General features: G+C 42.7%; 1 protein-coding gene across 3 annotated transcripts in view; it reads left to right on the forward strand.

The window, feature by feature from the left end:
* Positions 1-15,911, forward strand: part of LYN (LYN proto-oncogene, Src family tyrosine kinase) — a 107,011-nt gene that overhangs the window by 55,928 nt on the left and 35,172 nt on the right. For 2 of the 3 annotated variants that reach the window (XM_060115528.1, XM_060115529.1), the window contains exons 2-8: positions 530-666; positions 3,901-3,946; positions 4,781-4,886; positions 6,679-6,777; positions 6,899-7,002; positions 8,543-8,692; positions 10,087-10,239. In XM_060115528.1, coding sequence (XP_059971511.1) covers positions 535-666; positions 3,901-3,946; positions 4,781-4,886; positions 6,679-6,777; positions 6,899-7,002; positions 8,543-8,692; positions 10,087-10,239 — 790 coding nt within the window. In that variant the 5' untranslated portion in view covers positions 530-534. The remainder of the gene's footprint in view (positions 1-529; positions 667-3,900; positions 3,947-4,780; positions 4,887-6,678; positions 6,778-6,898; positions 7,003-8,542; positions 8,693-10,086; positions 10,240-15,911) is intronic. The other variant, XM_060115530.1, reaches the window with a different exon arrangement.

Below are 15,911 nucleotides of genomic sequence, written 5' to 3' on the forward strand. Positions count from 1 at the left end.
CTTGAACTAGTTCCCTGAAGGGACCTTGTTATCTCAGGGCCAATACTTTGCATGTGAAGTTCCTTCTTCCTGGAATCCCTTTACTGACGTTGCCACCTGGCTGACATCACACCCATTTTGACTCACAGAGCATTTCCTTCAGGACACTTCCCTGCCCACATCCTTTTCCTCTTGCCTGAGTGTGATGTCTTTTCCTATGTCCTGTGCAGCCTCTGTCATTGACTTGCCACATTGTATTGTAATTTTAATTAACCCATCTTTGCCACAAGACTATGAGTGTCTTTAGTGCAGGAATTATATCTTGCTGACATAAAACTGATGCTCAATAAATAGTTTTTGAATGAATGAATGAACAAATGTATGATCAAGTAGCCAGTTTGTGAACAGTATCCACCTTTGACTTTGTTAAACCATCCGCAATGAAGAATAAAAGCGTATTTTTTTAACTCTTCGTTAATGGAGAGATTTTGGTGTCTTGAAGCCAGTTCTGGAATGGTAAAACAATGCCATGGCTTTTGTATTCCAACAGGAACTATGGGATGTATAAAATCAAAAAGGAAAGACAATCTGAAAGACGATGGAATAGATTTGAAGACTCAACCAGTACGTAATACTGACCGAACTATTTATGTGAGAGATCCAACGTCCAATAAACAGCAAAGGCCAGTAAGTAGATAGTCTCAGGGGAGCATTCCCACAGCAGGATCAAAGCATAGCTGCGTAATTTAAACACCAAATCTGTACCATGTGCATGCAAAAAAAAAAAAAAAAAAAAGAAGAAGAAGAAAAAAAGAAATCATGTCAATTACTTGGGCCTCCAATAATTTTTGATATGCTTTGTAACTTAATCCTTTAAAGAGCTTATAAATATTTTCAGAATAACCAGGCCACTTAATGTACAATAAAGGGGGCTTTGGTCACCTTCTTATGTGTGGAGATAATCACCTTTCCTATCCCTGGTGTGAAGACCCACTCTTTATATATAAAGATATGTATCTGAGCTGGTGTGACTTAGGATAGGTAGTGAGACTAGAAGGAAATGCTGGATTCAAGTCAGAAGCCAAAATAGGTCCTTTGGTGTATCATACTTTATCCCATCTTGTTGTTCTTTAATTAATTCAAAATAGTACAAACACTGAAGTTGCCATGACTTATTACAGAGGATTAAAAGATTGTTTTTTTAAAAAAAAGCACAACTAATTCTGCCTTCTAACCTTACACAGATATCTGTACCAACATTTTTATATGAGTGATGTGCTGTTTGATGCATCTGAGAAATGCTTGGCAAATGAAGGACTGATGCCGCATTTCATGGGAGAGAGGAACAGAGTTTTGGATAATTACAACCTTAAATGCACTTTATTTCAGATTTATATCCTCTCCATCTATTCACTCACTATATGTATGTATGTATATCTCCCATTGCCTGGCTTTTATGGAATTCCTCAGCATTTAAGCTAGAAGTAGCTTATTCCATGTTAGCCCAAATGCATTCATTAAGAGTTTTCATAGTTTCTCTAATCTGACATGTTTCTGAATGCCTTGGCATTCCAGAAGTAGGTTATTGTTGTCACGCCTTCTGCCAGCCCTCTCCCCTCATTCCCCATGATGCTGCAGGCTGACGTGTGCCAAAGTCACATGTCACTATTGAAATTGATAAGTCACTGTTGGCCTTCTTAAAAAGAAGTGGAGGGCTTCCCTGGTGGCGCAGTGGTTGAGAGTCCGCCTGCCGATGCAGGGGACACGGGTTTGTGCCCCGGTCCGGGAGGATCCCATATGCCGCGGAGCGGCTGGGCCCGTGAGCCATGGCCGCTGAGCCTGTGCGTCCGGAGCCTGTGCTCCGCAACGGGGGAGGCCACAACAGTGAGAGGCCTGCATACCGCAAAAAAAAAAAAAAGAAGAAGTGGAGATGAAGAGTGAATACACTATGCTATTAATTACCATACTTGATATTTCTAGACAGATACATTAACATTGTAATTTTATATATAGAAACTCAAAATGTATAAGATTATTGATAACTTTAATAATTTAGTGATCATAAATATATAAATGTAATATTTAAAAACACATCACATAAATAGGTATAGATAGATGTGGAACTATTCTATGGAAATATGACTAACAAAATGTGAAATGATACAGGAATTGGACTCACGAACAGTTTTCTTATTATAGACTTCAAAGTTCTCATAAAAAGGATCTGGGTTTTTCTGGTATCATGTGCTATAGATTTTACATGCTTTAAAACCCCCATTTTTCTTACGTGATGAAAGAAGATGTCCTGTATTCAGAAAAGCAAAGGAAAACAGTACAAACTTACGCACCGTTTTCCCTCTTCTTAAGCGTAAAGGAGGTTAAAAGTTAAGTTAGAAAGCAGAAGTAGTAAACATGTTGGAAGCCTCTCAGTTCCGTCCCACACACCGGGAGCGCTTCCTGTGCCTTCTGTGGTCACAGATGCCCTTGTTTATGAACCAGGCAGTTGGCCTTATTCCATAGATAACACTCAGCTCTGGCCAGACGTGCCCAAAATCCACCCCTGGATTGATTACAGGCGGTGTGATGTGACATCAAGGCTGAACTGATGCAAATTCAACAACACTCTAAGGAAAAGACATTTTACAGAAAAAGAGTGATGATAGACGAGCTCCATACACGTGTTTTGGTCCTTATAAAAAGTGTGTTAAAACATTTGTCAATTAAGGACTCTTGGATATTTGAAAATCAGCTTGCTGCTTTCAAAATGATTTAATCAGTTTATCATCTTGTTTCCTCTGTTAACTCATTTAAAGTTGATCATGCGTCCCAATGATGCACATCTAAATGAGCTTAGAAAACAGTGTAAAGCTTCTTGAAATCAGCATTGAAGGATAATATGGACCCAATGCCCCCCACCCCCGGAGATTTTATGGGCTGACTTTCATCAGACATTTAAGTTTCAGTACAAACTGTTTTGGTCCCCATTCCACTAAATCACTTGAATCAAGGAGAAACATGATTTGTGGGTGTAAGCCTCTGACAGTACCTTCTCTAAAAGAAGCTCAAGAGGTCTTACACATCCTCCCCACGGTCACTGAGGGAAAAAGGGATTTGATTTAAAAGGTGATTGAGGTGGGCTTTGTGCCACCAGACCCTTCCTGATAATTCATCTCTCAACTAAAATAACAGGGATGCCATCTGTCCCCATAACAGAATCGGGGTCGGCCACAGGAAGCATGGATCTGTTAGCACTTGTTCTCAGCTGCTAGAGACCGTGCCCTGACTGCAGTTTTTAAGACAAGTCTGGGAGCTGTGAAGATCAGTAGTCCTGAGCCGGGTGGCACTTCCACAGGGTCACCAGGGCCCCAGGTGACCCCCAGGGCCCCTCTCTATCATTTTCTCTGCTGTCTCTGGTGACTGGTTTCCATATTGCTGAGACCCCAGTTCGTTACCTTCTAGGCAGAAAGAAGAGGGCCAGGGAATACGAGAGTCAGGCCCAAAGCCCCACACGACCTGCTTGCAGATAAACTCCTCCGCATCTGCATAGAATGCTGGAGAATCGGAAAGCATCACCATTTAGCTGGGCACACTGCCTCCCCCAATAATATTAGGGGTCTGGTACCAAATCAGAGGGAGGGTGCTGATTGGGTCAGCAGCTCGCAGCCACTGTCCAGAGCCCTGGTCATTTCCTGCCGCCAGGCCCATGGCCACTGGAGAAGGAAAAGCCGTTCCCTGGGCTGTGGAGGTCAGGACGCAGCTCCACAGGACTGCCCGTCAGTACTCCTCTTCTTTCTGGATTAATGAATTAACAAATCTAAACCCCATTCGCTTCTGTTAGAAAATGATGCAACATTCAACACGAATGTAAGTGTAAAAAGCTAAACATAAAAATGTATTTTTCTAACAAATATTCTCTCGTAGGTTGCAGACTCTCAGCTTTTACCAGGACAGAGGTTTCAAAATAAAGGTATGTTTTCACAGCAGCATGGACGTTTCTTTACTGTTAGGGCCTCTGTAAAGTAGTTGTCCTGGGTGTTTCTGTTGATTTTTTTTTTATTGTGAAAAAATATACATAGCATAGAATTAATCATCTTAACCATTGAAGTGTTCAGTTCAGTAGCACTAAGTACCTTCACACTGTTGTGCAACCATCACCTCCATCCATTTCCAGAACTTTCCTTCATCCCAAACTGAAACTCTGTGCCCATCAAACATGGAACTCCCATCCCTCCTCCTCCCAGCTTCTGGTAGTCACCATTCTACATTCTGTCTCTATGAGTTTGACGACTCCAGGAATCTCGCCTAAGTGGAATCAAGCAGTATTTGTCCTTTTGTGGCTGGCTTTTGTCACTTAGCGTAATGTCTTCAAGGTTCATCCGTGTTGTGGCATCCGTCAGAATTTTCCTCCTTTTTAAGGCTGAATAATATTCTGTTGTATGTATAGACCACAGTTTGTTTATTTGTTTTGTCACAGTGTGTTTGGATTGTTTCCTCCCTTTAGCTTTTGTAAATAACTCTGCTATGAACATGGGTGTATCATTTCTTAAACGTAGAGTTGGAAGTTATTGTGGTCGTAGGTCTATGTGATTTGAGATAACAGACACTGTACCGGTGTGCGCAGTACGTGACCAGCCATGGACCACGTGGGCCCCGAGCACCACTCGGAAGGAAGCAGGTCTTTATTCCAGCTGCTCGTCTCTCATTGCCTCACTGCATCCTTTGTTCCCCATGACACATGAATTTGTTACAACATTTCTGCTGTGCATTCTCAAAGGTCTTTGCCTGCATTCTTCATTTTCAGATCCAGAGGAGCAAGGAGACATCGTGGTCGCATTGTACCCCTATGATGGCATCCACCCAGACGACTTGTCCTTCAAGAAAGGAGAGAAGATGAAAGTCCTGGAGGAGTAAGTGTGCCCAGGCATCCCCCCACAACCCCGCCTGCTGCCCTGGCTTGGCCGCCAGCAGCACAATGCAGCAGACACCCCTCTGGGGTGGGCATGGGGCCCCCAGCCTCCTTGCTTCCCGAAGGAGCAGGGCTAGAGAGATACTCCTCTTAGGCTTTGCCGTGAGCACTTCCCAAGGGTTTTCCCTTTCTTTCCTTACCCATCAGTGCTGCCTTAAGAGGTGTGGGTCTATGTGGAGTTTGCATGTTATTTTAATTCCATTTCTAAAAAAATTTTATTTATTTACTTATTTGGCTGCATTGGGTCTTCGTTGCTGCGCGCAGGCTTTCTCTAGTTGCGGTGAGTGGGGGGGCTACTCTTCGTTGCAGTGCGCGGGCTTCTCATTGCAGTGGCTTCTCTTGTTGCGGAGCACAGGCTCTAGGCACGTGGGCTTCAGTAGTTGTGGCTTGTGGGCTCAGTAGTTGTGGCTCGCGGGCTCTAGAGCACAGGCTCAGTAGTTGGGGCGCACGGGCTTAGTTGCTCCGCGGCAGGTGGGATCTTCCTGGACCAGGGCTCGAACCTGTGTCCCCTGCATTGGCAGGCAGATTCTCAACCACTGCACCAACAGGGAAGCCCCTTACCATATTTATTTCGTTATTTTACTCACATTAAGACTGGGTGTATGGGTCCAACTGGGTGTGACTCTTCAGGGCATGGTGCTGAAGCAGTGGTCGTCTCGGGAGAGTCCCCACTCAGCATTTAGCGTTTCTGTGAAGATGTTTGGACATAATTTCCTTGACCCCTCCAGGCTGACTCACACACCTGTGGCCCTGCTCAGACCACAGGGCTCAGCACTGTGCTGAGAATAATGAACTCCAAGAATTCTAGTAATCTTTCATAGGGTGTCACCTTGGCCTGCCAACTGGAACACGCTTGGTTGGTTGGAGGCGGGAGACCCTTAAGTTTATGATGTTCAGAGGCTGAGAGCAGTTGTCAGTTCCTGGCTGAGTGTGAACTTGAGCCAGATCCTGGCCCTGCCACCTGATAGCTGTGTGACCTTGACGAGTCACTTCAACTCTACACCTTAGTGTCTTCACTTATGAACCGGGAACAGCAATACCTCTGTCATGGGTTTGATGTGAAGATTATGTGTGTACATATATATAAACATGGCACAGACATGTAGTGGACCACAGCCTAGTGGCAGCTGTAATTGTCTTTCACGTCTTGCAGACGAAGGTCCCGTCTGGGTGTGGGAATCTGATGGGGAACATAGTTGAGGCTCACAGGGACCTGTCCATTCCTCCCTCCCCAGCCCCTTCCCTGGCTCCACACCTCTCACAGAAGATGAGAGTGTGGTGATGAGGCCTAACTGCTTGGGATTATTTTATGGTTTTCTATTTCTTTTCCCCATGGCTTGTGTCTATGGAAATGAGATGTTTTAACAAAGGAGTTTATAACATAGGAACTATGGCCCTTTATTCCCTTGACTCCCACTTCTGTAAGGACCCTAAAGCGTTTCTTAGATGTGAACTTTTTGTTTGTGCAAGATGGGAACCATTTTCACCAACTCCCGTTTGGCAGCTCTGAGCACAGCAACCCACACTTCAGTCGTGAGACTGTTTGCTTTTGCTTCCATCACTAAATGTATTTATGTTTTAGCAAGAAGTATGAACTTTCTCCCTGGATTCTGGGTTTCCAGGGGTCTTCCCCGCCCTCCCTCACCCTGCAAGACAGACACATTAAGACAGTTGCTCTTGTAGTTCTTGAGTCATTGAATACAAACCCTTTTGGATGCATGTTTCTATTCCAGGCATGGAGAATGGTGGAAAGCTAAATCCCTTTCGACAAAGAGAGAAGGCTTCATCCCCAGCAACTATGTAGCGAAAGTCAACACCTTGGAAACAGAAGAGTGAGTCCTTTCCCGTGTCATCTGGGACAGTTCTGTTGGTCGCTCTGGGTTTCTTGTTTATTCTTCGTCTTTTTCCTTCCTGGGATTAAAACACCCATGAAATGTTAATATGTCTTCTCAGGTGGTTTTTCAAGGATATAACCAGGAAAGATGCAGAAAGGCAGCTTCTGGCACCAGGGAACAGTGCTGGAGCTTTTCTTATCAGAGAAAGTGAAACATTAAAAGGTAGGAAGTGACATAAGGCCTCTTATAAAACACTGTTTAGGAAATCATTCTTAGAAACGATTCTAGAATCCTGAAAAAAAAAAGAATTTTTTTGGAAAAAAAGTCGATTACTGGCAGACCTCGTTTTATTGGCTTCACTGTATTGTGCTTTGCAAATACTGCAGTTTCTTACAAACTGAAGGTTTGTGGTAACCCTGCATCGAGCAAGTCTATTGGTGCCATTTTTCCAAGAGCATTTGTTCACTTCATGAGCAAGTGTGTCTCTGTGTCACATTTTGGTACTTCTTGCAGTATTTCACACTTTTTCTTTATTATTATATTTGTGATGGTGACCTGTGATCAGTGGTCTTTGATGTTACTGTTATGACTCACTGAAGGATCAGATGATGGTTAGCAATTTTTGGCAATAAAATGTTTTTTTAATTAAAGTATATATGTTGTTTTTTTAAACTTATGCTATTGAACACTTAATAGACTACAGTACAGTGTAAACATAACGTCTTTAATGCACTGGGAAACCAAAAAGTTTGTGTGATTTACTTTGTTAGGGTATTTGCTTTCTTGAGGTGGTTTGGAACTGAGCCCACAATATCTCTGAGATATGCCTGTACTATGTTCTGGTAGTGAAAGTTTTATAGTTTGATAACAAATAACAAGCTCAAATTATTAGTTTTGCTACTAAAAGTAACATAAAAGCAGACATAATTATGGCTATTATTTTTACCATGCTTTATGTTTACTGAGCCTCTTAAATTATTATTTAGTATAAAACTTGAAATTTTAAGAGAAAGAAAATCAAAATAACTTTTCAATTCAGCAAAATAATTTTTTAAAAACCCATCACAAAGAAGAAAAAGTGTGTTGGTAAGCTTCACAGCAAACAAAACACTACCTTTATTTGTCAAGTAGACTTTTTTTTTTTTTTTTTTTTGATTTTTGCGGTATGTGGGCCTCTCACTGTTGTGGCCTCTCCCGTTGCGGAGCACAGGCTCCGGATGCGCAGGCCCAGCGGCCATGGCTCACGGGCCCAGCCGCTCCGCGGCATATGGGATCCTCCCAGACCGGGGCACGAACCCGTATCCCCTGCATCGGCAGGCGGACTCTTAACCACTGCGCCACCAGGGAGGCCCTCAAGTAGACTTTTTATAAGACTTTAAAATTATGCACTATATACATGCTCAATTTATATTTTGCATATTTCTATGGCAAAATGTGTCCACGGTGTGTATAATACCAACCTTTTAAAAAATATTTTATTGAAGTATAGTTGATTTACAGTGTTATGTTAATTTCTGCTGTACAGCAGAGTGATCCCATTATACATATATATATTCTTTTTCATAGTCTTTTCCATTATGGTTTATCACAGGATGTGGAATATAGTTCCCTGTGCTCTACAGTAGGACCTTGTTGTTTATCCATCCTATACATACTAGTTTGCATCTGCTAGTCCCAAACTCCCACTCCTCCCCTCCCCCATAATGCCAATCTTACTTACAAAATGTAAGTGTAATCTTTGCTTGTACTTCTTCCCCCACAGGAAGTTACTCTCTGTCTGTCAGAGATTATGACCCCGTGCATGGTGACGTTATTAAGCACTACAAAATCAGAAGTCTGGACAATGGGGGTTATTACATCTCCCCACGAATCACTTTTCCTTGTATCAGTGACATGATTAAGCATTACCAAAGTAAGTGAAAATGCAAGGTCAGACAAGAAAAGATACATCTATTATGATAAGTATATGGTGTCAAACATTTATTTATTTATTTATTTATTATTAGTTTCTGCTTTATAACAAAGTGAATCAGTCATACATATACATCTGTTCCCACATCCCTTCCCTCCTCCGCAAACATTTATATTAAATTTTTTGTACGCTGAAACTTTATTGAGTTCATTGATGAACTCTAGTAGTTTTCTAGTCACATCTTTAGGATTTTCTATGTATACGATCATGCCATCTGCAAACAGTGACAGTTTTCCTTCTTCCTTTTCAATTTGGATTCATTTTATTTCTTTTTCTTGTTTGACTGCTGTGGCTAGGACTTCCAATACTATGTTGAATAAAATGTTTTATGTATCATCTTCCTTTTGGATAAAGTTGGAGGGTGATATTCTATACTTGGTTCTAAATTAATCTATAAGTATACATTCAAAGTCAGATTTGATCTTTGTGAATAATTATCCTAGTCCTTCCTAGTTTGTGCTGTTTAACAGTTAACATTCCAGAATTGCAAAGAGAAAAATGGATATTATTTTTGCATAGTACATATTTTTACAATGCATCTTTAAATATCTGGAATAGGAATGCAAATTTGTAGAACTGTGTCCTAGTGTATACATGTCTATGTGTGTGTAAAGTACATACCATGAGTATGTATTACTCTTGGTAAAAGAAAACAGAAATAACAATAATACCGAAATATTTAGAAGTGGCCTGTCAGTGGTCCTCTGTCGCCAGTCTGCTCTACAGCCTGGCTAAGCTGAACCCATGACTGTGTGTTTGAGGCCAGTTGTAGTGGGCAACTCTTGTTACTGCTTATTTCTTCAACCTGCTCCAAAGGATTACACATAAAATTTGCATAGGTCCCAAAATATGGAGAGAGCAAGTACCCCAGATTTTGTGGAGTCCTCCTTCCCTCTCTGTTACCCCCATCCATTTATCCATCTGGCACATGTGTTGAGGGCTTGTGGAGCCCTGGCGCTGTTCTGGCACTGGGGCCCTGTGGTGACATGACCAAGTTCCCACCATTGTGCCCTGGAGAGCTTACATGGACTCTGTAATTAAAATTATATTCTATTAAGTGTGACAACATGTCAGCCTTTGTTTATCTGTTCATTTTGTTGTTTTTATTTTTATAGGTTAGCATTACTAATGAATAAAATCAAGTCTGTCTTAAATTGTCTTTCATTTAAGAATTTCAAAAGTCATGATTACGCAGAAGATACCCCTATAAGCATTTTAGGTTCGTAGACCTTGGCAAGTTGAAAATGATAAGACTCATAGTCCAGACTTCCCTACAGATACTGGTAAAATACAAGGGATGACTTTTTCCACGTTTATTTTCTCTTTCAAATTAGAGCAGTCAGATGGCTTGTGCAGAAGATTGGAGAAGGCATGCATTAGTCCCAAACCACAGAAGCCGTGGGACAAAGATGCCTGGGAGATCCCCCGGGAATCCATTAAGCTGGTGAAGAAGCTCGGTGCCGGGCAGTTCGGGGAAGTCTGGATGGGTGAGTGTGTGGCTCTGGAGCCAGAGTCTCTCCTGGGGGAAACAGCAGGAGAAATAAGGGCTCCGGCCGATTTCTATCAGTTTTCTCAGAAGCATCACTGCTTTTGTTTTCCTCTGTCCACCTGTGCCAAGAACTAGCCTACACAACCTACGTGATTAGACTCTTCCTCTTCCTCATGACTTAGTAGTTCTCTTTCAGGATGAATTTTTTTTCATAGATTTATTTATTTATCTATTTTTGGCTGCGTTGGGTCTTCGTTGCTGGGTGCACGGGCTTTCTCTAGTTGCAGCGAGTGGGGGCTCCTCTTCGTTGCGGTGCATGGGCTTCTCATTGTGATGGCTTCTCTTGTTGTGGAACACAGGCTCTAGGCATGCAGGCTTCAGTAGTTGTGGTGCACGGACTCAGTAGTTGTGGTGCACGGACTTAGTTGCTCCGTGGCATGTGGAATCTTCCCGGACCAGGGCTCAAACCCGTGTCCCCTGCATTGGCAGGCGGACCTTTAACCACTGCGCCACCAGGGAAGTCCCAAGGATGAATGTTTATAAGGAAGGGGGCAGTGGGCATTTATCCTGGTGGTTCTGTCTACTCTTGCGTGATTCTCTCATCACCAGATTCTCTGGACACACATGTTAAGTACAGGAATGTGCTTGCATCTCAGGGGAGGGTACACTTGGGTTAGGACCATCCTTGCTAGTGGGCTTAATAGGAAGCCTCACAGGTATTGCAGTTTCTCACCAAGAAACTTTCTAAAGATACTCAAAATTCCACCGTTAGAGAATCGTTCCTTACTGTTAAGTACTGCCTTCTCTGGCTGGCAAGAAAAGCACCAAAATGATAACAGTAGCTTTTTCTCCAGCAGATACTTTTTGCCCACCTGTCTTTTCTAAAGCTTTTATAATGACTGTGAATTCCTTTTTCTTTTGTAAAAAGAATTTTTTAAAACGATTTTTTACTGCATCATGGTTTCCACGCCAGCTTTGTGTGAGTGAGAGCAAACATGATTTCTAAAGAGAAGGGCCAGGCAGCTTTTAAAACCCACCCAGCCCCAGCCCAGCCAGTCTGCGAGGGAGAGGTTTCCCTCTAAAATCTCAGCCACTGGGATCACAGCTTTGCCCATTTTCTCCTGTTGTCACTGCTTTAGCCAAAGGATCGTTTAAATATGCCTCTGCATATAATTGATTCTTACTGTGATGTAAGTCTTTGGGAACGTGATAACGGAGTTCAGGTAACTCATGAGTACACAACCTCACCTTGCTCACTGGCACTGTGTCTCCGGTCGGGCCCGCAGGTCTGGGGGCGTGATCTCACTCTAGGTGTGTCTTTGCCCACCCTCTGCAACCCAGATCGTCACTTCCTTCCCCTCTTCCTCTGTCCACCTTTTTTTCTAAATTGAAGTAAAATTCATGTGACATAAGATCAATCATTTTAAAGTGGGCAACTCAGTGACATTTACTACATTCCCATGGTTGTGCAGCCACCACCTCTATCTAGTACCAAAATACTTCCATCGCTCCAGAAGGAAACACTAGACACTCCCCTTCCCCCCCGACCCCGGCCTCTGGACACCCACCCTTCTGCTTCCTTTCTCTATGGCTGTGATACCCTAGGGACCTCATGTAAGTGGAATCATACAGATGTTTGTCTATTTGTATCTGGCTTATCTCACTCAGCATGGTGTCCTCAAGGTTGTAGCCTGTGTCGGAATTTCTTTCGTCTTTTATGGTTGAACAATATTCCATTGTATGGATATACCACAGCTTATCTATTTATCCATTGATGAACATTTGGGTGGTTTCCACCTTTGGGCTAATATGCATAATGCTTCTTTGAACATTCGTGTGCAAATTATTGTGTGGACAAATGTTTTCATTTCTTTTGGGTATATACATCCTCCTAGGAGTGGAATTGCTGGGTCACATGGTAATTCTGTTTAACTTTTGAAGGAACTGTCAAACTGGTATCTGCTCTTTTTTTTTTTTTTTTTTTAATTGCCACTTTTCCCCTGAGGTATTTGCAGTTACTTCTTAATATATTTTTTCCAAATCCACAGAATAGGGGCAGGTATAATAAACACTGTATATTCTTCACCTAGATTCACCACTTAATATTTTGCTGTATTCTCTACACACACACACACACACACACACACACACACACACACACGTACGTATTTTATTGTTATTGTGGAGCCACTTGAGGGTAAGTTGCAGAGGTGATGACTTTCACCCCTAAGCACTTATACAGGTGTCTCCTAAGAGCAAGGCCATCAACTCACACTGCACAGTTGTGGAGCACGGGCTCTAGGCGCATGGGCTTCAATATTTGTGGCATGCGGGCTCAGCAGTTGTGGCTCGCGGGCTCTAGAGCACAGGCTCAGTAGTTGTGGTGCACGGGCTTAGTTGCTCCATGGCATGTGGGATCTTCCCGGACCAAGGCTCGAACCCGTGTCCCCTGCATTGGCAGGCGGACTCTCAACCACTGCACCACCAGGGAAGCCCCGAATTGTATATTTTAAATGGGAAAATGATATGGTATATGAATTATATTTCAATAAAGCTATCGTATATATAAAAGAAATAGTACAGAGAGGTCCCATGTAGCCTTTACTCAGTTTGCACCAATAGTAAAACTATGGCATAATATCACTGCCAGGATATTGCGATCGAAAGTTGTTTGTTTTTCAATTGTGCCTTTCTCCTTCTAGTTTTGTATTAAAGAAAGAAAAGAAGAAAGGGAGGGAAGGAAGGAAAAGAAAGAAGAGAAAAGGAAAACAATAGAAAATTTTGATCTGGGATCTCGTGCAAGCATGGGTCTGTGATTCTGGCTGCCAGCCAGGGAGCTCTTCCTTAGCCACTGAAATTACGTCAATTTGTTGAATGCATTTAGCAGAGGAAAGCTGGGGAATAAAACCAAAAGAATACTGGTGGGTGCTGTGCTGTGAAGCAGGTCACAGGATGCCCCTCTCCCGTGTGTGTCTGCACGTCTCATTCTGACCGAGGGACCCATTAAGAGCAAGGTCTGTGCAATTTAGAGCTGCCAGAATTTAGTTTTTACTTCTCAAGGAATAAGCTGGCTAGCTTTGCTCATTGATATAAAAAGGACAACAAATTAAAAATTGTAACCCTGTTAACTAAGTAAGTGAATATTTTCGTCAAGCGTGAGAAGTGGCTCATAGACTCCCAGGCACACTTTATTGTCTGGGTTTTTTGTCCGAAGCACCATAGACAAATACGAGGAAGTGGTCTGTCCTGGGGTGGGGGGGGCGGGGGGAAGCAGGGGGTGGGGAATAAAAGAAAGGAGTTTCTCCCTCAAGCTGTTTCCTCTTGTCCCGGTGATCCTCTGACATCTAGCTTGGAGACACGTTTTCCTCAGTGGGCTGTTGGATTCCCAGGGAACTGACCCATCCGTGACACAAAGGGTGATGTTTCCTGTTGCCACTTGGTCTCTGAAGAGACTTTGGGAAAGAAAGGAAGCTGATTTTGCGTTGAATTTTGCTTGATCAATTTTCACAGGAGCCAGCTGCATTGAAATGAATCACCAGCCACCTTCTAAAATCAACTACATGCATCTTTTGTAAAACCACCATCCATTTTGTGGGAGCTCTTTTGTGCAAGTTAGTCACACCTGGAGTTGGAGCTTTCTCGGCTTTCTTTACCTGTGGCAGAGAGCAGTACCCACACGAAATTATTTACTACCTTCACAAGATTTTTTAAAATCGCTTTGCAACTTCCTTTTTATTTATTTATTTAAAAATTTATTTATTTTTTATTGAAGTATAGTTGATTTACAATGTTGTGTTAGTTTCAGGTATACAGCAAAGTGAGTCAGTTACATATAAGAATCTTTTTCAGATTCTTTTCTCTTCTAGCTTATTATAAACTATTGAGCAGAGTTCCGTGTGCTATACAGTAGGTCCTTGTTGTCTATTTTATACATAGTAATGGGTATGTTTCCGTGTGTAATGACAATCCAAATCTCTGTGACTGGTGTGAACCTGCCACTACCAGGGAATATCTTGGTAAAGTACAATTTGATCCTTAGCGCTGAATAAAAATCATGCCTTTTAGTGCAGGTGGAAACCTGCCCTATCCTGCAAATGTCACAGCCCTAAGAGGCCACAGGGCAGAAGCTGTTGCCATCCTGGAGCTGTGTCTGACACAGCTGTTTTATTCACTGTCCATCTCAAACTCTTTATCGGCATTTTTAATATCTTTAGCAGCTGCAGTATTTCCTGCTAACTTTTCCCCCTACGCTTGGAAAGCATTTTTCTCTTCATCCTTTACCCATAATTTTATTTTATGTGAAAGCCTGAATGAGTCCCATGGCTTTTATGACAACAAAGGGAGAGTAGTTCTGCTCCTTTCTCTCTGGTTGCTATGTAACGTAACAAGCAGACAGAAAAGTGCATAGCACGCAAATGTTGGATTTCGTAGCTAACGACAACATGAAAACCTGTGTGGTGACCACTGAGGTCACAGCCCGAAGCGCCCACTCACCCCCTGCCAGTCACAACCCCGCCTGTCCCCCGAAGGCAGCTGCTGTTCGGACTTTGCCATAATTTCCTGACTTTTCTTTGTAGTTCTGCTATTTTTGAATATGGGGGGGGGGTCCACAGTATAGTTTAGTTTTGCTAAATTTTGAACTTTATGTAAAGGAATCCTACCTATTTCTCACTATTTATTGATGGCATTGGAGTCTCTCCCACATTTTGGCTACTATGAACAAGGCTACTGGGAACATTTTTGTGCTGATTGGTGCGAGGGTACATGAGTTTCTCTAGATGACCAGGAGTGGATTTGCTGGATCACCCGTGTATGAATCTTCACCTCCACGAAATGCTGCCGACTTAATTTCCAAAGCTCTCGTCTGGGTTAGACTCTCACCAGCAACGTACAAGGGTCGGCAGTGTTCCTTTTCCTGACAGCACAGTGGTACTGGGTAGATGTGGGCCCCAGGTCGGCACAGCCCGGGTGGGTGGTCACTCAACACAACTGCACTAGAAAGGAGTCTGCTCTGTCTACATCCTTCGAGGGACCTTGAGGCTATTGTTGGAGACAGAAGCTTTACAACTGAATTTCAGTGATGCTCAGAAAAGAGCCCAGGAAAGGAGCTGCAGGAACTGCCCCGGCTCCCCTGCCAAGCCGCCGGCACTTACCAGCACTCAAGATTGTCAGACTTTGTCATTTTTGTCTTGCTGGGAGGTGGTTTCTCCCTGTGGCTTTATTTGCATTTCGCTGATTACTGATTAGATTGAATTTCTTTCACAAGTTTGTTAGTCATTAGAATTTCTTCTTTTTAAAATGCCCATCCAAGCTTTTACCTATTTTTCTATTTTTCTTATTGATTTATAGGAATTCTTTATATATTCTGGACACCAGTCCTTTGTCAGTTTTATATATCAAAGAGGGTATATTTTCTTGTTACGCCTTGCTGTACTTTGCCACGGATACATCGATGTAAATGAAGACCTATTTATGAACTCTTAAACAAATTATAATGGAAACTTTTTGATTCAAATGTAATATTAAAAGGACTTTTTTTTTTTTTTGCGGTATGCGGGCCTCTCACTGTTGTGGCCTCTCCCATTGCGGAGCACAGGCTCCGGACGCGCAGGCTCAGCGGCCATGGCTCACGGGCCCAGCCGCTCCGCGGCATGTGGGATATTCCCGGAC

This window comes from Mesoplodon densirostris, chromosome 13 (genome assembly GCF_025265405.1).
Source record: "Mesoplodon densirostris isolate mMesDen1 chromosome 13, mMesDen1 primary haplotype, whole genome shotgun sequence".
In the NCBI taxonomy this organism is placed as follows: Eukaryota; Metazoa; Chordata; class Mammalia; order Artiodactyla; family Ziphiidae; genus Mesoplodon; species Mesoplodon densirostris.